Below are 26407 nucleotides of genomic sequence, written 5' to 3'. Positions count from 1 at the left end.
TCGGTTATGTTGAAATTGACCACTCACTTAAATACTTGTTAAAACATGATAGTAATTTATATTATAATCTCTAACTAAAATTATGTATTATATATTTAAATATTAGACGAAGTTGAAATTATACACTTAATAATTATACACAAATTTATAATGACTCAATACTACTGAAGTTTAAATGTCAGGTAAAGTTTTATATTTTAAGATAGATAAATTGAACAGTATATGAGAAATGTACGTACATTTGTTTTGGATTTAATGCAGTCTCATTTTATGTAGTTGGCTTTTGATTGGATAGTGAATATTAAAATGATGTTTTTCCTTTTCAACTTTTTAATAATATTTATTTGATAATTTTTTATTATAAAATATGTAACTGTTTTCGATATGTTTAATAATTTTATAATAATTAAAATGAATTTAAATAAATTTGGTTTTGCTTTTATATTAAACTAGTGAAAAAAACATGTTATTAAATTTGGTTGACCTTAATTAAATAATTAATTTGATGAAATTTGTTCTAATACAAAGAAACTAATACAAATACAATTTAGTAAAATTATTACACTCATTACGCATTCATTACTTTATAATATTTATGGAACGTATTTTTGTAATGGATGGAGTACGTAAGATAAACTTATCATATAAAAGATATTAAGTAGATAATATCAATTTTATAATAGTGACATTAAATAGTGAATTAAATTAAACTGGTTCGATCGATTACTGTATCATAATAAAAATCCCTAGATCAGGTATGATAGAATGAAAAATCTTAGATATATTGGATTCCTAAAGAGAGAAGCAGAAGGCTAAGAGAAAGAAAGACAGTAGTAAAAAATATGAATAGTATTTATGAAATGAAATAGAAATATTTTTTATGATAAATGGTGGAAGGTGTGCGAAGCCACACTCCTAGAAGGAAAGAACTAAAATAAAATAAGATATTGGAGAAGGAGTTGAGCAGAAGGGCTTCAAGAGATGTGATGCTCCATCAAGGTCCCAAATGTTATTATGCTTCTCAACTTTCTCCATACTAACTACTACTCCAAATTTTATGGTAATAGTACTCCAACTTAATTACCAGTATGATGGTGGCTTTGGAAGACCCACCACAGCGCCACACAATAGAGCGTTTTCGGGAATGTTGTACTCGTCCCTCAGGGATCCTTCTGGAGTTGGAACACTGATGTAAAGCTGTTGTCCCAAGTACCTATTCTCAGCAATCTCCGACCTCAAGTTCCACATTCCTACGTTGTCGAATGTCAACATGATGGCAGCCCATGACTTGGGGAACACCTGAATCGTGTGTCTGCTCACAGCATCCAGAAGATTGTAGTTCTTCCTCTTCTCGGGAGTCCAAGTGCCGGGCTCAATCCTACAAACACCAACAAACATTAAGTATTTTCATTTCATTTCCGCCTCACATCAAGAATAATAATTTGATAATGTGAAACAATTGATAGTAATACTCACGCCACTGCGAAGAAGGAGTAACCGTTCAAGTTGTAGGACTGGATGCTCTTCTCCTGGTTCTCAAAGATGATCTCGATGAAGGTGCGGTATGTGAACTTGATAACGTTGGGAGCCAAGGTGACGGCGGTTCCAAGGTTTGCTGGTGGCTCATCGGGAATGGTGTCGTACTTGAAGAATTTGTCGCCGATACCGAAGTACTCAGCGAGCTTGAGTGGGGTTTGGCTATCGACGTGTGAAACACCATTGATGGCGTACCGAAGCTTGCCGTTATCCCTGCTGACGGTGTTAACGAACTTGAGGGTGCGAGTTATGTTGATCTGGCCGTAGTGGTAGGAGCCCTGGGGGTTTGGCCTGGCGGCGCTGGCGGTCAAGTTCCAGCGGAAGGAGCGGAACTGATTGAGAGACCATGCCCAGCCGACGGGAGCCTCGGGGATTTCAGGGGCAGCTGGGCCCTTGCCGTTGACATAGCGGATGATTCCCTTTCCGGTGAGGGTGGTTTTGGTGAAGCGGGAAGAGACAACGATGTAGTAGTCTTTGGGCTCTTGGTCAGCGGTGACAAGGACGCCAAAGCACTGGCCGAGGTGAACATCGAGGGAGTCGTAAACGTTCTGAACGGTGTGGGAGCCTTCCAACTCAACGAGTTTCATCTGGTGGTTTTGGAAGCGGAAGTTGACGGAGTTTTTGAGACCCACGTTGCAAAGACGGTACTTGTAGGTCTTGCCGGGAAGCATGGTGAAGAGGGGCTGATCAGTGCCGTCACCCTTGGCGTTCTGGCCGTTGATGAGAAGGGCCTGGGGGCGGCCAAGGGCGCGGCCACTGTCAAGGAGCTTGGCGAGGGTGGAGTGACTCTTGGTGTACCAATCACCAGCCAGCAAGGTGTAGTCATCCTCGGGGTCCGCGTAGGGCACTGGGATGAGCAAGCGGCTGTTGATGCGGAGGCCACCGAAGCCGCCGGCTGCGCGGTGCATGCCGAGACTGGGGTAATAGAAATAGCTTCCGATCTGATCCTTGACTTGGAATTTATAGGTGAGATTGGTGCCTGGTTGAATGGGGCAGTTGGTGCCTGCTACGCCGTCTTGCCAGGAGTTCTTCCTTTGCTGGATCCCAGCCCAATGGAAAAGGAATGGCTCGTCAAGGTTGTTGAAAACATTGATGACGACGTTGTTGTTGCTGGTGGAATTGATGTTGGGGCCTGGGAATTCGCCGTTGATGAGAATAACCTGTTGGGGGACCCCTGCCGGAGCTAGGGTTCCGTAGGTTATGTTCCAAGTGAAGTAGAGATAAGGGTCTTCAGCCCTTGTGGGGAAGACAACTCCTGCCAAGAGGCAAACCAACATTACTGAAATCCTTGTAACTCCACCCATTTCTTCTCCTCTTAGTTATTGTTATTGATTACAATGTAATTCGTACACATTTTGTTCCTCCCTCTCCCTCCCTCTTTTATACTTCTCCAACCCTCTCTTCCACCGTTCCATATCTCCGCTTCTCTCTCAACCTTCCTCACATTACGCTCCCTCCCAACCCGCTCTTCGTCAAACTTCCCTTACACCTCTCTGATTTTCACCACTTTTTTCTCCTACCCACGCCTAATCTAAACCACCTTCTTCCATTTCTTTTACCCTATTTTTAAATTTATTAATCATTTATGCCCATTCTTATTTCAAACATAAAAAAACAAAAAATACTTTTAAAATTAATATCCATTACTTTTATTATTTGTTAAAAAGAATCAATATTTGTTTACCATAAGGGTTAGATCAAATTTATGTTTAAGAACATGCTTGAATAAGTTTCAATCACATTATAAATTATAAAATTTTAATTTGATTTCATTAAAATATACTTATTGTATTTTGTCTTTATTATTATATATTTAAAATACTTCTACCTTTTTTTGTATATTAATTTACCTATCACAACAAATCAATATATTTTTCGAATTATATATATTTTTTCAACATAATTACATAATAATTCAATGATCCATGAACCTCCACCTGAATTAATGAACTAATGTATTACAAATTTGAAGTGGTAAAAATAAAGCATATAATATTTTTACGTGTTTTAGATACATTGGGTATAATAGTTTTGAAAATCAAAATAGCATTATTTCTAGTTTACAATTACTACTTCTCAATATCATTTCTACGAGGATCTAATCAAATAGTAAGTATATTTACGGAGCTGAGCATATTGTGTGAAGATGAGCTTCACGGGCTTCTTTCCTCTTTCATTTCCTTCCTTTTTGTCTCAGTATTCATCCTTCATGAATGGATGCTGTGTCCTGTGAAGATGAGTACTATAGATTTTTTTCCTTTTCCATGCATAAAGTGAGTTTCATTACAAGAAAAATGTTGTTATATACAGCCAAAAATTTGTATCTGGTCTCAAAATTTTATATATAACTATATGTTACATACGAAAACAAAAATTAGTATGTAATATGGTTATAGATAATATAACATATTGTATGTAATTACATACGGATAATCTGTATGTACTTACATACAAATTTATCCATATATAATCCTCCAAACAAAATAACAATATGCTTGTTTCATTTTTAGGGACCTGGACATCCTTTTTACATAATATATACTTAAAGCACACAGACTTCGCAAAGATTTCATAGTAATACTAAAAATAACCACAAAGAAACATTTGACATTAAATACTTTTAAATATTGTTTATATGATAGTATCAAATGTTATAAAGAAGTTCTAGATTGTTTAATGGATAGTCATACAAATTCTAAAAATGACTACTACTAATAATCATAATAATCATTTTCATCTTGAGGATGTTGTGGTTGATCTTGTGGTTGGACATCACTACAAAAAAAAAGCTTATTTAGAGGGTTTTTTTTTTTCAATTTGCGGGGATTTTTACCCTCCGCTAAATAAATTCTGGGGGTTTTTCAAACCCCCGCAGTTTGAGTCGCCACAAATTATCTGCGGGGTTTTTTTGCCCCCTGGTATCATATTCAATTTGCGGGGGTTTTTTTGCGGAGGGTAAAAACCTCCTCTATATATTCAATTTGCGGGGGTTTTTCGGCGGAGGGTAAAAACCTCCTCTATTACTGACTATTATTTTGAGGGGGTTTTTAACCTCCTTTATATTTTTGTCACTTTTTTGTTTAATGATTATTAAAATATATAATATCGTTTTTTGTTTGATGATTATTAAAATATATAATAACTATCTATTTCCATTAATTTTTTTTTCAATTTCAAAATTAAATAAATTTAATTTTTTTCTAAAATTATTAAATACCAAACAAATATGATTCATTTGATTAAAAAAAGATATCATACAACAAAAGCCCCTGAATAGAAAGAAATTTAGAAAAATAAATTGAGAAACAATTTTATAGTCACATCAAGATAGACTAAAAGTCAATGTAATCTCATTACAAAAGTAATTACAAAGAAAGAAATGTTACTCAATTCATAATAAACTAGGTATAGTTTTATCCTAAAACAATATCATAAACTTCCTAAATGTTACTTCCATCAAATGATTGTCTTGCACCCAAATGAGACTCTGGCTCATTTGCATCAGGAGCTTGCTGAAATAATATAAAAAAAAATTAATAAAATAAACTCAATTACATGTACTCACATTTTGTAAATAATATATAAAAAAATAATCAAATAGAATTCAGTTTTAAAAGTCATTATTCAAATTTTCCTTGACTACTGCAGTTACTACTTTACACCATGTATAAAATGCAATGGACCAATACTTCTCACACTATGCATATAAATCTTATTGCAACAATCAATAAAGCTAACTATGTTCCAAGCAATTGCAGCAAATAGTTCTTTATTAACCACTTTCATCGGTTCAGCTGCTTTGTCCTTGCTAAATATGGATTGAACCTCGCGATTCCAGGGACCAAAACCAATCATTTTTCTTGTGTAAATTTCTTGCTTGCAAAAACATCTAGCCATATTCTTGGAGATATGTCTTTCTTACATTTCAGTCTTTCAAAATAATATAATATAACTCAAATTATATAACTGGGTCTCCAATAACGAATGCAAAATCCTCTAAGAATCATGGTAATTATCGATTGCATATATAGAGTGATCACGCCAACCAAAGGCTGTTTATATAATAATATATTTTGTGCCAACTATATATTATACTATATAATAATATCGATATGATCACAAAAGGGAAATAAATGGGTAGGTTTCCCAATAAGGAAGGACCATGAGTGTAAAGTTTTAATACTTTTTTATTAGTGAAGGGGATGCATAATGGTTCATCGTTAATTCCAGGTGTTTCAACATGGAGCAATGAAAAACCAAAGAAATAGAGAATGATTATAATGACCCTTGTTCGGCAGTTTCAGAATGCATGTGAAGGTTTTGTATGGTTTGGTTTTCCCTAGCCAGCTAGAAATGACAACTGATTAGGGCTTTTGAAGTATTAAAACACATACACCACTCAATAAAATGCATAAACTTGATGAATTAGACACTTTCCAGTTAATATTCATTTGACCCTACAAAAACTGAAAGAAAACCAAATGTCGAACTCAAGTTACTCGTTGATGAAAAACATGATTGAAACTGGGAAGAAGATAACCCACTAAAGTGACGCAGAATGAACTCAATAAAACGCTGCACCAAATAAAAGCACAAAGAGTTGTAGAATGATGTACCTCCGTGACGTTATGAGCTCTGCTGTCTGCCGGTCCGTAGAACCCCCGTTGCATCTTCGTCCACCGACTGCGAATCTGAAAGGAAAAGGAAACACGGGCAATCCAAAGGAGAAATGAAAGAAATGAATGACAACAGGAAATAGAAGAAGGAAGAAAGGAAGATTGCGTACCTGCGAGGGAGAAATCGGATGGAATGAAGGGGGAACTGATTTTGCGGATGGAATTAAGGGGGGAACTAATTTTAGGGTTCAGTGGAAGGGAGAAATTGAATCAGAAATTAGACGAAAATATTGGGTTTAGGCAGATGGGTTTAAGATATGAAGAGAATAAAATTTTAGGATTGTTAAAAGAAAACTTACTGTAAAATTTTTAGAGGGAAAAATGTAAAAGAATTAGTAAATGAAGAAAAAAAATATATTATTATTTGAGGAGGTTATAAACCTCTCTTAAAAGGAATTAAAACTCCCACAAACATTGTCAGTTAAATAATTTAAATTAAACATCTTAAGTTGTGTTAATTTGAGGGGGTTTTTTATACCCTCTCCAAAATAACCCCCTCTAAATAAGATTTTTTTTGTAGTGTCATTCTGTGTGTGATTTTATGGTTCATCTTGAGGTTGAAAAAATTGTTGTGTTGCTACGATTATCGGAGGTGAAAGATACTGCGTAATGACAATAATAAAACCTTGAAATTATCTCAGCTATTGATCATGGCTTGCTAATTGGGTTTCAAGGTTACGAATGTCCTCTGCATTCGGTTGCTGACTAGAAGATGTTTGCATCTGCCGTATGTAACTATCGACACAATCATATTGAGAACTAATATTTCCAATACCGTATATGTGTCCCTTATACCTTCCACCTACAGCCTCTAACCAGCATTGGTTCCTCAATATTTCCTCCTCTGCAGGGTCTAGGGAGTAGATGTTCATGCACCAACAGATGCAGTCTCAGATATTATTCTAGAAAATTTTGTTTGAAAATCTTCCTGTTAAATTTACGTTAAATAAATTTAAGGCTTAAAACATAATACCGAATGTAATATTGAATGTAATAGAGTACTTAATAGAAACTCACATGTGTGCGCCTAGACCTTTCATTGACAAATTCTCTTGTTGAGTGACGTATATGTGTCTGCTGAAAGATTTCGTCAACATGCACTAAGCGACCAAACTCCTATGACTGCAAACAAAAAATGACTTCTTAACAATTATATTGTAAAGCTTATATAAGTACAGATAAGAAAAACACTAATGTCATACAAAAAAATTATATTGTAAAGTTTATATAAGTACAAATAAGAAAAACACTAGAAATGTCATACCAAACGATTTGCATGGTCATGCACATTAATAGATCCCCTAGTGTGCAAACAACCACCCTTCTCAGGTGTCTGGTTCTTCTTGACTGTATCACACTTTTTCCTATAAAGTGGCATGTTCCACTTCTGTAAAAGATCGTTCCAAACAATATCTCCCACCCACTCAAGTTTTTTTCCTCCAGTTCGAGAGTTTTTTAAACATCTTTGATAGTTTTTGAGATGTCTTGGAGTGAAATTTTTTTTTCACCTTTTCCTCATCCTCATTTTTCCATGAAACCTTTCTCTATTATTACAATGAATAGGTTGTTAGTTTTATTAAAAAAAAAGAGAGACACAAAACAAATATAGCATAACATAGTCATGTCTCACTCTTGCACATTCAAAATTTCAAACACAGTAATTTTTGTAACCAAAACTATCACAAACTATCATGCATCAGGTTTTAAAATATTTCTATGTTAACTTAGCCAATTATAACAACCCGTAAGGATAATGAAAACAACACTTCAAAATTAATATTTAGAACATTGGTGATTGCAGCCAAAGATTGTATAAATGCTATCATAATTTGTGGTCTCTTGTTCATTACAACAGTTTAGTAATGTAGTTACATGAATTTGACTTTAATATAGCTTGTTACTATTTAAATGAAATTCATGTGTACCTTAAAACGCTCGAAGAAAACTCCTTGTCTCGATTAGGGATTTGTCCCCATGTTAACCATGGCTCGTCAAAATGTTGCTTGATGGTAGTTATGATTGCTTTTGATGCAGTTTTTGAAGGATAAAACCTAAATCAAAATAAAACTCAAACATAAAATAATACAATATATCAAACAAAGCAGAACATTAAATTCTTTGTACATACAAATTTATAATAATTTTCGTTACCCTTCTCCAATGGGTGTAATCATTGGACGTCTGCTTGAAATGTCTTCTACGTCAGACATCTGAACTTGAATGGGGACCTTCATTCTCTGTTTCAGGTGATGATGCAATGATTGTGGGAGTTTATGAGTTTGAACCAACATATGGAGAGAGTGACGTCATTCGATTAACATGAAGTAGTGGTGGAGTAGGTATGAAGGCAGGAACTTCCAATGGAGGTGGAACATATCTACCCGTAGAGGTAGAGGTAGGTGTAGTTGGCTGACTTGAGGCATTTGCAGTATTTATTTGTGGCAACAACTTCACGACATATGATTTCTTCCCCTTTGCCTTATCAGATTTTCTTGAAGGTGAAGGAGGAGTATCAGAACCACCTGATGCCATGTTCTACAAAATCTGCACCACAAACACTTTGACTACAACAAAAAATGTTCAAAAATGACCAAATTTGTATCATCATATTGCCACAAATTTCCTTTCATAATATTAAAAGTGGTGGTGGAAAATTGTTTTCGTTCCTATCAGCACGGTCTATGAAAGTTTAATTAAACTGTTTATTGAATAGAAAGGTACAAATGGTACATAGGTTTCTTTATTTTTGTATTATGTAAACTGCTATGAGCTGAGTTTACACTTTAATAGCTCATCATGAGTTTCGAGTAGATTATGGAGTTTGACAATCTATACAATGAGTTATGGGATGCACGGCCCTAGAAGATATTAGGCACTCTTTCAACTGCATTTTGGATATCTAAAGTTACAGTGTTGTTGGGTGTGGGGGGTATTGAGCTGTCTTGCAAAGCTCATGTCTCATCACCCAACTATTTTGAAGAAATGACTTATGGGATGCACGGCCCTAGAAGATATTAGGCACTCTTTCAACTGCATTTTGGATATCTAAAGTTACAGTGTTGTTGGGTGTGGGGGGTATTGAGCTGTCTTGCAAAGCTCATGTCTCATCACCCAACTATTTTGAAGAAATGACTTTTAAGCTAGTGAAATTGACCTCCTTGCATACAATTGTAAACAGTCATCATTATTTCATGAGTTAAATCCCAAGTTTCATGAGCACCACAACATCATGATGGCATAATTAAATGAAAAATCCTTGCAATTTGAGGTGACAACTCAAATGTTCAAACTGTTATCAAGCAACTGAAATGCATAATTTGTTTTCAAGCAACTAAAATACATAAATTTTTCCAACAATTGATTCCTAAGTACACCAACATGCCTTAACTTTATGCAGTGCTAGAGCTGTGAATTCATCTTCGTCTTCATCTTCACTTTGTCCCTCTTTGTTGGATTCATCTGATTCAATTGTTTCTTCATCCATATCCCCTTGAAATGATGAAACCTTGTTGGGGTCCACTTCATTCAAGTCTAGCTTTTATATCTTGTAATCAGATAACTTCTTCAACTTCAATATTATCATTAACATGTGACATTTCCTCTAGTTGATATGTGTCGCAACTGGAATCGCGACGGGACGACGATCCAAAAAATAAAACGGGGTTTAGAAAAAGAGATTTGGAGTCGTCACCATAGTTTATTCTGGAAAACTACGGAAAAACCATAAAATGATAAGGCATGGTCTATAAGAACCAGATTCTAGGTTCGGAAGTCGGTTACGTGTAGGGAAGGTATTAGCACCCTACAACGTCTGCCTTAAGGCAGTACCTTTAACTAAATACGTGAATATGATGTGATTTTCAAAATGTTTAATTGTCCCCTAAAACAACCCTAAAGAAACAAAATATATTTTTTTAGTTTTTTGGGCCCGATAAGGATTGACCTTGCTCCTACGTATTCTCATTCAGAATGAGAAATCAGGGTTACGTAGTTCTTTTGGAAACTATTTGGAAAGTTTGCTTGGAGAATTGTTTGGAAATGATTTTGGATTTTTGGGAAGTGAACCTGACAAGGACTAGCCTTGCTCCTATGTATCTCCACTCTTGATGGAGAGTCAAGGATCACGTAGTTCTGGTTGAGAAATTGTTTGTTGTTTGAAAATGTGGATGTTTTTAGTTTTTGAATGTTTTTTTCATTTTTGGTATTTTTTTATAAAAAGAAAGAGGAGAGGTCTTTAGCACAAGGACGATGCGAGCGATCACACATGTGCTTAACCTTTAAAATATTTTTTAGTATTTTTTATAAAAGAAAGAGAAAAGGTTTTAGCACAAGGACGATGCGAGCGATCACACATGTGCTTAACCTTTAAAATATTTTTTAGTATTTTTTTATGAAAGAAAGAGAAAAGGTTTTTAGCACAAGGACGATGCGAGCAATCACACATGTGCTTAACCTTTAAAATATTTTTTGGTATTTTTTATAAAAGCAAGAGAAAAGGTTTTTAGCACAAGCGATTACACATGTGCCTAAACCTTTAAAATATTTTTATTATTTTTTAGAAGAGAAGAAGAAAAAGTTTTAGCACAAGGACGATGCGTGCGATCACACATGTGTCCAAACCTTTAAAATATTTTTATTATATTTTAGAAAAGAAGAAGAAAAGGTTTTAGCACAAGGACGATGCATGCGATCACACATGTGCCTAAACCTTTAAAACATATTTTTGTTATTTTTTAGAAGAAAAGAAGAAAAGGTTCTAACACAAGGACGATGCGTGCGATCACAGATGTGCTTAAACCTTTAAAATATTTTTATTACTTTTTTAGGAGAGAAGAAGAAAAGGTTTCAACACAAGGACGATGCGTACGATCACACATGTGCCTAAACCTTTAAAATATTTTTATTATTTTTATTTATTGTCTTCTATTTTTTGTAGATTTTTATAATATTAAAATAATGTTTTCATGCATATTTAAAATAAATCTAAAAATAATAATTATTTAATTATTTACATAACACAAAATGATATTTACTTAATTATTTAAAATAAAAAAGCAGTAAAATTATTTACACAAGTGTTTTTAAGGATGTCAAAATAAATAAAAATAAAAATAAACCAAATTTACTAAATGTTAAAAACACACTAAAACTATTTCTTAATTTTAATCTTATATTTTTTTTAGAAAACAATTGCTTAAAGAAATAACGTTACTATTAAAAAAACTCAAACCATTTTATAATGTTGCAATTTTATATATTTTTTTCTTTTGTACCTTTTTCATTTTTTTGTCTTTTAGTTTTTTTTATGGTTGCATCGTTTTTTATTAACAAATAAAATTGAAGTTTAAAATAAACAAATCCAATTAATAAAAATAAAATATAAAACACAAGACAGATATTATAATAGTCAGACAAATACTAAAAGAGTAAAAGAAAAAAAAAAACGAAACAACAATACGCAATCAATTGTCAGTGTGCGTAAGGGAGGAACAATTTCTCTTTTTTTTTTCTTTTTCAGAATTGGTGTGAGTGTACCTGGCGTGTCCTGCTTCCCTTTTTTTCTTTTTTTCTTTTTGCTTTCTTTCTTTTTTTTAAAATAATCATATAGAAAATCAAATCAAATAATAAAAAAAACAAAATAAAATAATAATAAAAACAAAATTAAAATTATAAAAAAACTTAATAAAATAAGATACAATAAAAAAAGAAAGACTTATATTATTTGTAAGGTGGCGCTGATGGAAGGAAGCAGAGGGGGAGGGAGGAGAAGATCTGGTTCTAGTCAAAACATCACCACGTGGCCTTTCAATTTTAGTGCACAATGCCACGTCAGTAAATGAAAAAATCCAGCTCACATCAATTTAACGTCGTCTCACACCATTTAACGGTTATGGTACAATGTGCTCATTTTTACAAAAAATATGATCCAATTGAGACAGAAAAAAAGATGATGACCAAACTGAGATTTTCATACAAACTTGAGGACCAAGGGAGGGTTTAAACCTTTTTTTAAAATAATCATATAGAAAATCAAATCAAATAATAAAAAAAACAAAATAAAATAATAATAAAAACAAAATTAAAATTATAAAAAAACTTAATAAAATAAGATACAATAAAAAAAGAAAGACTTATATTATTTAGTTATCCAGACGAAATTAGGTGTTGACAATATGACTTTCCGACTTTTGACTCAATAGAATCTATGCAACCTCTAGGCTTGGTCTTCACATAATACACTTGTTGTACATTATGTGTAATTATAAAATGATCATACAAGGCATATCTTTTATTATTATGACATATGGCTTAAAAAGTTGATATCAGTTTTCACATTGTTGAAAATATTTCTAGTCCACTTTTATTAGTATTTTTCGAATTGAGTTACAATATTATTGTGCCATTATCCCTTTCATTGAATGATATTATAAAAGATCGACTGGTGGTGGTGTGTTAGGCCAATTACTAATAAATAGACCATTGAAGAGATAATAAATTGTCAACACATGAAATTAATTAGTGGAAGATTATGTATTGTATTTTTTTCTGCTTGATTTCTAATACCATATGAGAGAAGTGGATGAGATGACACTAGTCAGAGTCTATCGATAATAACATCTTGGGTTATCCTTTTTTAGTGACTTTTGTTGTTAATTTAAGATAACCTAAATTTATTTCTGAAATATTATATAAAAATATAGAAATTATATATATATATATATATATATATTTAATTGTTGAGTTATTTTAAAGTAGGTAGATAGAGTTGATGGAAAAGAAAAAGGAAAGAAGAGTGGAAGGAAGCATGGAAGGAAGGAGTGTGAATATATATCATTAATTTAGAAGTATAGGAAAGGGTTGATACATCAGTGACCACAAAGACATTAACTAATTATAAGAGCTAATCATTTAAGGGTTAAGAGAAGGTTTATGGCTAAAGGGAATGTTCTTTGAACTTTGATTCAAACAGAATAGTGTACTGATCTTTTGTGATAGCTAAAGTGTTATTCATATAGCCATTCATCAAATGTATCATTCAAAGACCAAGCATATTGATGTTAAACTACATTTCATTAAAGATGTGATTGATTCAAGTGTTATTGAAGTAGTGAAAATTGATTCTAGTGACAATCCATCATATATGTTAACTAAAGTCTAGAAATAAGTTGGAAAAATGCTTAAGCATGGTGGGTTTTAGTCATATTTGATTTCATGGGAGTGGTTGTACAACCTGCATTGAAGTGTCAAGGTGGAGAAATGTTGCAATTGACTCATCATTAGAGTTTTCTTGTTTTTTATGCATAATTCACTACAAGAAAAATCGCTGTTACATACCGCCAAAATTCGTGTATAACTTCCAAAATCCGTATATAAAATGGTGTTATATACGGATTACATACGGCCAAAAATCCATATATAATAGGGGTGTAGATAAGGTTATATACGGATATGTCCGTATATAATTTATATACGGATAATCTCTATATAAGTTACATACGGATAATCCGTATGTAATATTTGTATATAATTATATACGAAAAAATCCGTATATAATATCTGTATATAATTATATACGAAAAAATACGTATGTAATATCCGTATATAATTACATACGAAAAAATCCGTATGTAACTTTATAGCTTTATAAAAAAAGATTAAATAATCTCATATTTGAATCCAATAACTAGAAATTTTATATATTTGATAAGAGACAAACAGAACTTTTGAATTAACAATACATATATGCAATATATAATAAATACAAAAAAATGTGTATTTAGAAAAGTGAATTCAAATAACTAACACAATTAAAGTGCAATATATATTTACACAAAAACAACTTAAGGGTGAATTTGAGATAAAAGATTGAAATATACAATTTCTGGTGCAGTTTTACACTACATCCATTGCAACAAGCTGTTTTTCTAAAAAAGATTTTTCCTTTACTGATAATTGCAACTGATTTTGCAAAACTGCATTTCTGTTGCACTCATTAATTGTTGCAAGTTTAGCTACATCTAATTCAAGATTTGGAGCCTCCACCATCTTTTGTAATTTGGAAATCTTAACATGATTAACCTCTTCATTAGAAATTTGCATTATAATGAAGAAAACAATATCATAAGTTTCCCAAATCTCACCTGCATAAATCAAATCTCATCTTTAATGTAATAGAATGAACTGATGGTCATAAATACTATTTGTCTAAAACTGACACATCACAAATTAAATTAAATGGTAGAAATTTAAAAACATAACCAATAATTTATAGTAGAAAATTCGTAGAGCTTTATTATAAGCAGTGACCTTTGGATCTGAAAAGGTAAGGCAGCCAGTACCAGCACTTTCACTCCCTGCCTTCATTCTCGTCTCTTCACATCAAAATAAAAACAATGAAGTGTAGTATAAGATTTGATAATACAAAATACATAGTAGGAATATTAGTTTCAGTATAACTCATTATGCAGTAACATCAGTACTCATAAACTATAAGGACACAAACACAATCAAATATGAGCCATAAATTTAGTTTCAAAGAATAACTACATGAGCAAGCTTATTTATAAACTTACAGGTATGTTAGAGTGGTAATTCTTCCTTTATAGGAATTTCCCTTGACAAATGATTGTAGGGTTCTTTGATCTATGCTGTGAATTCTAATAAACTTATGCCTTTAGAACAATATTTTCAACTTTGTCAACACCAAGTTTTAATAGTAATGTGTAACAGAATAATAGTAACAAAAAAGGAATGCTCATTAGACCATTGAAATGGAGAAACATATGAGCAATTAACGAAAATAAAGTGTCCACTAGAGTCTACAATTGACTTCTTCAAAATTTCTAATGCACAGGTTAGTCTTTCAAAATTTCTAATGCACGGGTTAGCTTGGTTCTAGCTATATACGGATAATACATGTTATATACGGATCCTATCCTTGGGTACGTAACTTTCCCGCCACCCCGCGCCAACATTATATACGAAATTTATATACGGATAATCCGTATATAATATCCGTATATAAAGCCTTTCTCTAACATCCGTACATAATTTTCGTATATAATACCCGATTTAAATATGACTCTAAATCCGTATATAATAATTCGTATGTAATTCCATTATTTCTTGTAGTGATTGTTTGACGATTATTGGTGGTTATTTTTTCTTCGTATTACGTTTACTCTTATGTTGATTATGTATTATGTTGTTGTAGTTGACATAAAAAGAGATAGTATTATGCTTTTCTCTTTTATTCTCTCTGCTTGTATTTTGTTATACTTGTTTAAATCAAGAGTTGAGTTATTTAAAATTAGGTAGATAGAGTGATTGATGGAAAAGAAAAAGGGAAGAAGAGTGGATCGAAGCATGGAAGGAAGGAGTGTGAATATATATCATTGATTTAGAAGTATAGGAAAGGGTTGATATAAAAGTTCACTTTTTTAATAATTATTTTTACTCTTATAATATGTTTCAAATGAATGCAAATGTATGTCACTATATCATTACTCTCCATAATATATTTATCGGATTCGTGTCAAACAAAGACGAAAGTCATAATTATGATATTACTCTTGTAACATCCCAAAATATAGTATAAACTATATTGTAGAGTCATCACATGCAATGATAAAATAGAATAGTTTCTAGGAATAAAGTTAACTTACAGTTATCCTAAAATAACCATAAATTTAAAACTTTACAAAACTATGTCCTAATGCAAAACTAAAAGCATGACTGATTGGTCCCTACAAAACTATACACACAACCGATTGGTCCCAGTCTAAGTAGCTGAGTCCTCTCCATCCAGCGCCTGCTCCAGAGAACGCTCGCCATCCTCTACTCACACCCACCGGATGATCATTGCAAAGAAGAAATACCGAACGGATAACATAGACAAACAGAAAAGCAAGGGTAAGCTAGTGTAATTTAATAATCATGTGAACAAACAATTTAATCAGATAAATAAGGCACTCATACACATATATCAAACATATAAACACTTATTGACTGACCACTTTACTTTGACCGTCTGGACTAGTATGAATATGTAGCTTTTGGTCGTTCGTGGACTCGTGGGTGCAGTAACTAGAAACCCATCAGCTACCGCACGAGGTTAACCCATTATAACTCACCGTAGCCTACCACCCCCTTGGCTAGGGCCTCCTGCTATTCTCACGACAGGACTTACCCATCTCTACTTGAGACTTGGTAATCATTAGAATGTCAGGATGAACGCCGTGGATTTCGTTGTCCATATTCATACTATACCACCACCTTGGTAACCAAACACTAAGACATTCCTCCTTGGAATTCTCTTTCAATCCACCTTCTAAATATATCGTACTTCAATACAAACATACTTCCTCATACCTAATTCATTTAAACAACTAAAATAAACACTCAGAGTAAAACATAGAAATAATCTTTTAAAGACCAAATATCTTATAGTAGTTTAAGGCCGAACGATAGTACAACCACCATTGAGCGGAAAATATCAACATAACCTATGAACAAAACCGAACGGGAAAACACTCACGACACGCGATCATGATCGAACAGTCATTTAACGAGTAAGGCTCAAACATGAGCCTAATGCAGTTGGAGGGCCGAATGCTAGAACGACCGAACACTTTTAGCTTAGATAGGACACTAAGAACCTAAACCGAATACTAGTGTATGACGAACACTAGAGCGAGACCGAACACTAGTGTAAGACCGCGCACTACCAAGACCGAGCGCTAGTACAAGACTGAGCACTACTAAGACCGAGTGCTAGTACAAGATCGAGCACTACCAAGACCGAGCGCTAGTACAAGACCTAACCCTACTAAGAAACCGAATGCTACTAAGGGACCACACCCCGACCTAAGACCGAATGGTCATGAACGGTAAGACTCTACAGAAATCGAACTCAGTTATGACCGAGCGGTCAACAGTGCTCTCAGTGTTCTACATAATTCTGCAGAATAACTGCAGAATTATGAACAACACCTAATTTTACCAAAATTGAATATTTTTCCCAACATCAAATCCCCCACACTTGAATCATATACCAAATTACACCTATCCAAGGATACCTCAACCTTTCTAACATCATCCTAAAGAAATTCATATCAGATTAAACTCCAAATTATGCAGAATCACCACTCAATGACCAAACATCCATTTTTCACTTTTGACACATTTTAGAGAGGCTTAACAGTTCTAACAGGTCTAAAGAAATTTGCCTAGACTTCCTTAAAACCAGAATCGAACAATGAATACACCTTAGAAGACTCCCAACCAGTTCACAGATTTCAGCAAGCATAAAAATCAATGCAGAACAATCAATCATGCAATTTCCCACACATGTAACCATCCAAATAGCAATCTCATACACAGAAAATCATAATTAAATTAATTAGCTTCCCTTACCTCTTAGCCGAACCGAACAACTTCTATCCTTCTAGAAAATTTGCTCACAACACCATAAAATCTTAAGAACACCTATAGATCACAGATTTGTGAGAAGAGACCAACCAAAGGACCAAGAAAGAAGTCAGAATTGAGGAGAGAAAGCTGATGAACACATGCAAACCGAAGTGTTGCTTGCATGTGCTAAAAGTTTCAGAATTTCACAAGACTCCAGGGAAACAAAACTTACTAGCTCTAAACACGAAATTGATTGGTGGGATAGAAAGCTCTTGATGTCTGGATCGTCTAGGAAGCTTCTTATTGCTGATCAGATGAATCTCCAGTGAGAAAATCTAGAGAGAAGGGAGAGGAAGAGTAGAGAATAGTGTTTTTAGAGAGATATAAAGTATTTAGATAATGAACCAAGTGTTTTAAATTTTTATTTATACGGTTGGCTTATTTTAACACAAATTCTCAGTCTCATTACTTTAATACATCTATCTACTCTTAACAAGCTATTTTCTGAGTTTTTACAACTCTAGTACTAGACAATATTTATAACTATTAACTATATATTTTTAAAATAGTTTATATATTTTAAAAATAGTTGAGTATACTTGTAAAATACATAATTCAATTTGTTTACAAAGACTTATTTTTTGACAAGACACTTAACTAAGTTTTGACCAAGTCTTATGTATTGATTAAATTTTAATCCTTGTAAAGTCTAATTACCTTTAGTTCACTTGATTATTTTTTATTATGATTAGAAACTTAGTGATCAAAGGTCTACTATGGATAATCTTTATGACGAAGAAACTATACTATGTTAAGCAAAGTATTATAGCCGCCTCTTGAAACATAATATATAAACTTTTATTTTGCTTTAATCATCTCGAACATCCCTATTTCTGTACGATTTTCTCAAATAGGTCCTCGTATTGTAAATGCTCTCGATTAGGTCCCTTATTGTGAAAAATTGAATCAATTTAGACCTCGCCGTTAGTTCCGTACTAACACCGTTAAAGGAGGTGACACGTGTCAGTTCGTGTTTTTTTTGAATTTTTATTTATTTATTTTTAATTTTTTTTTTAATTTTTTTTTTAAAATGTCACGTGTCAAACTGATATTGTGCCACGTGGCAATGACAGTGTGACATGGCACTGACAGTGCCACGTGTCATTATATTAGTCTCAATTTGGTCCCTGTATTTTTATTTTTTCTCAATTTGATCCCTCTATTTTTATTTTGTCTCAATTTAGTCTTAATTTTAAAAATTAAACAATTTTGTCCCTCCACAAATTCAAACAAAATTTAAATTGTATACAAATCTTAACAAATATTTTTATTAAAATTGATATTTTTGTTAAATATTTTTAACAAGATTAAGTTTAATTATATTTATATTTACTTAATCATATAAATGTTAATTATGTTATTTAAATATAACTATAAGGGTTTAAAAAAAGAGTGACATAACATGTTGGTGTGAATTTTCGTAGTGAAAGTTTCCATAGAAAATCATGAAAGAAGAAACCACATTTAATTACGGTTTTCACCAAAACTTTCTCCAATTTTTTACTTAAAAAAATAGTGAAATTTCACATTAATAATTTGTTCAATGGGCTAATTCATTTGGAAAATTCACACCACCATGTTATGTCACTGTTTTTTAAACCTTATAGGTATATTTAAATAACATAATTAAAATTTATATTATTAAGTAAATATAAATATAATTAAACTTAATCTTGTTAAAAATATTTAACAAAAATATTAATTTTAATAAAAATATTTGTTAAAATTTATATACAATTTAAATTTTGTTTGAATTTGAGGAGGGACAAAATTGTTTAATTTTTAAAATTAAGACTAAATTGAAACAAAATAAAAATACAGGGATCAAATTGAGACACAATAAAAATACAGGGACCAGATTGAGACTAATGCATTGACACGTGGCCTGACAATGACACGTGGCACTATTAGTGCCATGTCACACTATCATTGCCACGTGGCACAATATCAGTTTGACATGTTGCATTTTTAAAAAAATAAATAAAAATAAATAAAAAATTCAAAAAAACCACGAACTGACACGTGTCACCTCCTTTAACGGTGTTAGTACGGAACTAACGGTGAGGTCTAAATTGATTCAATTTTTCACAATAAGGGACCTAATCGAGAGAATTTACAATACGAAGACCTGTTTGAGAAAAACCTACAGAAATAGGGATGTTCGAGATGATTAAATCCCCCTTTTTTTTTTTAAATTATCATTTTGCATCACCTTGTTTTTATCACCTTTATTTTATAATCTCTTTTGATAATAAAAGTATATATATATATATATATATATATATATATATATATATATATATATATAATTTTGAAATAAAATAATAATATTCATAGTTTTTAATGGTGGCATAAAACATTATTGTGAAACAATCGTATTCCAACTTCTGTGGCGGTCACTCATTAGACATATGACTTAAAAAGTTGATATCCAGTTTTCACATTGTTGAAAATATTTTTAGTTCACTTTTATTATTATTTTGTGATTTGAGATACAATATTATTGTACCATTATCCCTTTTATAAAATGAGATTATAAAAGACTGATTGGTGGTGTGTTAGATATTTACAAATAAATAGACCATTGATAACAATTTTATTTTATTTTTGTATAATCTTTAAATATAAGGTTTAATAGTCTATTTTGTTCCCAGTTTCGCTCGAATATGTCAAATTAGTCCATCCTTTAAAAAGTGTGTCAATTGCGTCCTCACTTAAAATTTGCGTTAATGAAATCTCTTCCCTTAAATCCGTACAAAGAGCGTTAAATTTTTTTCTCTCTCTTCTACTTTTTTGTGTGGAAAGCAGGTTTTTGTCAGTGTTTACAGCATTATTACTGATGCATCTGACACCTAAGTCAATTTAGTACATACATGTGATCCTCAAACAGTTTCCCGTTACACACAACCTCCTGCTGTTCAGGAATAGCAAAACGCTTCTCCTTTTTTGAAATTTGCTGCTTCACATACCCATCATCCCTGCATTTCTCCACCTGAAAGGTAAAGTATTTTCCAGAATAATTTCTCACACAATGGTCTGGAGATCCGACAACCTAATCACCAAATGCAAAACATTTCCTTCCGTAACCCCACAGTCCTTCAGCAGGGAATTGCTCCGCGTTAGCTCTTGTCCATCACAAACCAACACAACCATAGGATTTACAAAATTACAGCTGACTGGGTATGAGATGACATACAAAACACCTACCCAGATGACCAAACAAGCTTAAAGTGAAAGTTTAACAACGTATGCACACAACAATGAACAATTTTTCGTTAGAAATGATGAAAAATTCCTGACCCAAGCCTTAATTTCCCATCATTTCCCACCCAAACCTAGAATCAAGGTACCCAGTAGAGAAAAGTTCTAGGATTTGGATCCAATTACAAAAGGGCCAGAATCAATTGCTATAAACTCGAGAGAGAGAAGATTCTTACCTTGGGGCATCCGGCACATCATTCTCATTGACTCTCTCAATCTCTGCCATGGTATAGATGAGAAAAAAAGCATGATAACCCTCGATTTTACTTGAAAAGAAAAATAAAAAGAAAATTGCGAAGAAGATGAGGGTTTAAGAGTGAAAATGTGAGGTAACCTAAATTGGGAAAGAGGAAAATTGAAGAAGGGACCGGGTGTGTTACCTAAATGCAAGGGGAATCGAAGTTTATGACGCGGATCTTGGCGGAGACATCGCCCAAGACGCGGTGGTCCACGCGGTCGTTGAGGGAGGCGTCGTGAATCAAATCGGCGGCATCAACCTAGAGGAGATTGACGCGATCGACGACGATGGTGACAATGACCTGGCGGTGACTATGGGGTTGTTGGAAAAAGCCAGGGATGGTGGCTTTGCCGAGGGGGATCCCGCGGTACATGATGTTGAAGCTGAACTGGCCGTATCAGATGCCAACCTTGTTGGGGTTGGTGGCAGTGAAGAGGAGGCGAATGGAGAGGGAGAGAGAAGTCGTGGAGGGGGGAGTGGATGTGATGCCCATGTATTGCACCCACACCTGGTCCAGATCGAACTGTGGCTTCTTAGGCTTCACTGCCAAACTGACAAAAACCTGTGTTGCACAAAAAAGTAGAAGAGAGAAAAAAAAATTTAACGTTGTTTGTACGGATTTAACAATAGGGACCTCATTGACCCAAATTTTATCAAGTGAAGATGCAATTGATGCACTTTTTAAATGATGGACTAATTTGACATACTCGAGCGAAACTGGGGACAAAATAGGCTATTAAACCTAAATATAAAGATAACGATACATTGGTAACTTTTTGTAATAAGTGTAGAAATCAAAATCTTTTAATAATGTTGTAGCTTAGGATAGATAAAAATTATTATTTAAAATGGATTTGAAGTAAAAGAGAAACTAAAAAATACATTTTCTATTACAAGTATAAAAATGTGATAAATTATAGTTTTTTGGAAGATTATGTGTTGTATTTTTTCTGCTTGATTTCTAATAATATATGAGATAATTAGATGAGATGTTACTAGGCCAAGAGTCTATAACATCTTGGTTATAACATCTTGGTGAATAATTTTATATAAGCTAAATTTATTTCTTGAAATAATATATAATTGTATATCCTATTATCCTTAATAAATATTTAAAAAAAATGGGATCCATCCGTGTCATTTGAATGTAAAAAAAATGAGCGTGTCAAAGTATTTATTTTGAAAGTGTTATAGCCGCCTCTAATAATTGAAAAATAATATATAGTATTTTTATACCTTTTCTTAGTGTAACCAGTGTAGAAAAGTTTCCTTACTTACCATTTTGCTATTTTATAAAAAGTTTATTTTACACTAGTGGATGACACTAAGTCAGGAGTCTATCGATGATAACATCTTGGTTATCCCATTTTAGTGATTAATTCAGATAAGCTAAATTTATTTCAGAAATAATATATAATTGTATAGAAATTATATGTATATTGTAGATTTATTTGTTGAGTTATTTAAAAGTAGGTGATGGAAAAGAGAAAGGGAAGAAGAGTGGAAGGAAGCATGAAAGGAAGGAGTGTGAATATGTATTATTGATTTAGAAGTATAGGAAAGGGTTGATACATCAGTGACCAGAAAGATAAAATTAATTAACTACAAGGGCTAATCAATTAAGGAATATGTCGTGGATCGAAGAGTGTGATGATAAAGTGTTGAAGCGATCGACGAGGTGGCTCTGATTAAAGAAGAAACCAAGTTTAGGAAGAGTAAGGTGGTGGCTTAGGCATATCCTTGACTATGCCGCAAAGAAGCTGAGTATCTGGAAGGTTGTACTCATCCCTGAGGGACCTGTTTGGAGACAAAACGCTCACGTACAACTGCTGTCCCAGGTAACGATTCTCGCCAAGCTCCGACCTCAAGTTCCACATACCAGCATTGTCGAATGTCAACATGATAGCAGCCCAGGACTTGGGGAACACCTGAATGGTGTGTCTGCTCACAGCATCCAGAAGGTTGTAGTTCTTCCTCTTCTCCGGTGACCACTTCCCTGGCTCAATGGCGACGGCAAAGAAAGAGTAGCCATCCAAGTTGTAAGACTGGGGAACCTTTGTGGGGTTCTCGAAGATGATTTCGATGAAGTCACGGAAGTTTGCGTTGATGACGTTAGCAGCAAGGGTGAGGTCGCCGATGGGGGAAACGGGGTCGTCGGAGATGAGGTTGTACTGGAAAACCTTGTCGCTCACACCGTAGTACTCAGCGAGTTTGAGTGGGGTTTCATTGTCAAGGTGGGACACACCATTGAGTCCGTAGCGGAGTTTTCCACCGAACCTGCTGAGGGTGTTAACGAGCTTGATGGTGCGAGTGATATTGATCTGGCCGTAGTGGTAAGAGCCCTGAGGGTTGGGCCTGGCGGCGCTGGCGGTAAGGTTCCAACGGAAGGAGCGGAACTGATTGAGAGACCAAGCCCAGCCTTCGGGAGCTGGGGGAAGCTGAGGGGAGGCGGGGGCGACACCGTTGGAGTAACGGATGATGCGGGTGGCGCCGAGGGTCTTCTTGGTGAAGCGAGTGGAGGCGACCATGTAGTAGTCCTTGGGCTCCTTGTCGGCGGTTACGAGGACAGAGAAGCACTGTCCAACGTGAACGTCGAGGGAGTCGTAGATGTTCTGAACAACGTGTGAGCCTTCCATCTCGACGAGCTTCAAGGGATGACCTTGGATTCTGAAGTTGAGGGCGTCCTTGATCCCCACATTGCAGATTCTGTATTTGTAAGTCTTGCCGGGCTCCATGGTGTAAGCGGGCTCAAGACCACCGTTCTTGCCGTTGATATGGACTCCGCTGGGCCTGCCAATGCTACGTCCACTGTCCAAGAATTGGCTGAGGGTCTGGTGGGACTTGCCGTACCAGTCACCGATGAGGACCCAGAACTCGTCGGCGGGGTCAGCATAGGGAACTGGGATCAACAAGCGGCTGTAGATCCTCAAACCACCGAAGCCACCGACGGCGCGGTGCATGCCGATGGAGGGGTAGTAGAAGTAGCTGCCGATCTGGTCCTTAACTTGGAAGTGGTAGGTGTAGTTGGTACCTGGGAGGATGGGGCATTGGGCTCCCAAGGTGCCATCTTGCCATGAGTTCTTCCTGTGTTGGATACCGTGCCAGGTGAAGAGGAGGGGCTCGTCAAGGAAGTTAAAGACATTGACGACAATGTTGTTGTTACTGCTGCAGTTTATTTCTGGCCCTGGGAACAGGCCGTTGATGAGGATGCCCTGTTGTTCCACGCCCAATGGTGCAACAGTGCCGTAGGTGACGTTCCATGTGTAGAATATGTAAGGGTCTTCCCCACGCACTGATGCTGCCATCAAGCATGCCATCAAACCAATCACTAAACTTGATATCCGACCCATTTTTTTTTTCCTTTTTTGATTCAATTCAACCCTTTCCTATCTCCTTCCTTTGTTATTATTGGAAGAAGAAGGATTGTTATTGGCTTCTTGCTTTCATCTCCATCTTCACCTTCCCCTTTTATAACCCTTTCCTCCACTCTCTTTCCTCCTAACTTCTCTCTCCACTCCCTATAATTCCTTTCATTCCTCGTTCTTCGCTTTATTACACTTTTTCTTTGGATATCTTTAGCTCTTTGGTTTCCATCACAACAACGATTCCCCTTCTCTCGCAAATTCTATATGTAGCAAAACCTCTTTTAATTAAGGACCACGTTGACAACCAATTTTAACAACATTTTCACAAGTCAAAATATTATTGGACCATTTTAAATAAAATTTTAGATCTGTGGTTTGAAACTAATCATGTTGTGTAACTCATAAATCCTACCAACACCTACATGGTAATACTTAATATTTTGGATCTGAAATTTATAATTTTTACTCTATAATTCATGAACTAAAATTTAGGTCCATTAAATTCACACAAAACCAAAATTTTCTTAAAATGTAGTAATATACAGGGAACTTTGACTCTCAATCCTTAAAACTAGAAATATATAAATACAAATTATTGTGACTACTTTCTGATGGGAAAATTTAATTAACTATAAGCACTAAAATCCTAAAATTATTATGCGATGCATGTCATGAAATTAAAAACTACAAAATTTATCTTTAAATGCTTTCTAACATTGACGGTAATAATAGAATTGATGTCAAACATATGTACTATTGGACCCTAATATGAATAAAGACTAATGTTTAGAAACAATTAGCCATCATTACAAACAAAGAAATACAAACTGTTTGATGAAATGTTTCTTCAAAATCTAGTTTTTCACTAGCTGTTTGATGGAATATCTGAATGAAAGTGGAATGGTTTTTTTATAATGCCAGTGTGTAAAACATGTTTTAATCACCTAAGATCACTAAAATATGTGTTTAGAACTGAATAGTACTTATACAAATTAAAAAATGCAAATAAAAACCAAAACTCCAACAATTAAGCAAAATTAGTGTTCGTGAGGATGTGAATATGCATGACAATGACTAAAATAACTATATAAAGGATCATTAATGAATTAATGATGCAAAATGGTTCCTATTAACATCAATTAATTATAAGAATTGAAACTGAGATCAAATAATTGAGTAGATACGAAAATCAAATTTAGGAACCTAGCTTCTAACGAGAAAAATGGTCTTATTGTGTTTTTGTGATTTTTACAAAAAAATTATAAATGCAAACATGTTCAAAATCATTATTCTAACCTAAAACAATCAATAATAATTCACAGAAATCAAAATTCATTCATTTTCAAGAACACATAAACTTATGTTTTAACTAGTAAAAAAGAAGCTTTTTAACGCGCTATATATGTTTCTTTCCATTAGTTAGGTTTACCATTCAAACCTTGGTGTTTATTAGTCTTTTGGACACATTATGTTATAGACATGAATCCATAACCCAAACCTAGTAGAATATAAAAGAAAATTTGACTAATTCACAAATTTAAGAAGAACTTGAATAAAAAATGAAATCACAACATGAGCACATGTATAGTAGAAATTCTATATAATCGAATTGAATAAGTATAAAAGAAATTAAACAATGAAAATGAAAAAAAAAATGTATTAAAACATAATATCGAATGTGAAGTTATTGAGCCTATCTCACTTAGATCTTTGAGCTCAAAGCAAAGAGAAAAATGGAAAGAAAAGTAGAGAAAAACCTAAAATTCCATAACCAGTTAACTAGTCTTTTTTAAAAGAAAAAGCAAAATTTCTTAACTAAAGTTAAACTAGACTATTTCTTAACTAAGCTTAGTTAACTT

General features: G+C 33.8%; 2 protein-coding genes across 2 annotated transcripts; both read right to left on the bottom strand.

Annotated features, from left to right (window-relative positions):
- Positions 1-857: 857 nt before the first annotated feature.
- On the bottom strand, positions 858-2874 carry LOC108327604 (L-ascorbate oxidase homolog). The gene is made up of 2 exons (XM_017561293.2): positions 1477-2874; positions 858-1378 (listed from the first exon to the last, which is right to left on the bottom strand). The coding sequence occupies exons 1-2, from the start codon at positions 2838-2840 to the stop codon at positions 1081-1083; spliced, it is 1662 nt and encodes a 553-aa protein (XP_017416782.1). The 5' UTR covers positions 2841-2874; the 3' UTR covers positions 858-1080.
- Positions 2875-22696: 19822 nt separating this feature from the next.
- Positions 22697-24629, bottom strand: LOC108340690 (L-ascorbate oxidase homolog). Its single transcript, XM_052868933.1, has one exon. The coding sequence runs from the start codon at positions 24531-24533 to the stop codon at positions 22890-22892; it is 1644 nt and encodes a 547-aa protein (XP_052724893.1). The 5' UTR covers positions 24534-24629; the 3' UTR covers positions 22697-22889.
- Positions 24630-26407: the final 1778 nt, after the last annotated feature.

Source organism: Vigna angularis, chromosome 1 (assembly GCF_016808095.1).
Source record: "Vigna angularis cultivar LongXiaoDou No.4 chromosome 1, ASM1680809v1, whole genome shotgun sequence".
NCBI classification, from domain to species: Eukaryota; Viridiplantae; Streptophyta; class Magnoliopsida; order Fabales; family Fabaceae; genus Vigna; species Vigna angularis.
Note: the sequence above shows the minus strand (reverse complement) of the source record. Positions and strands in the feature narration are given on the sequence as shown.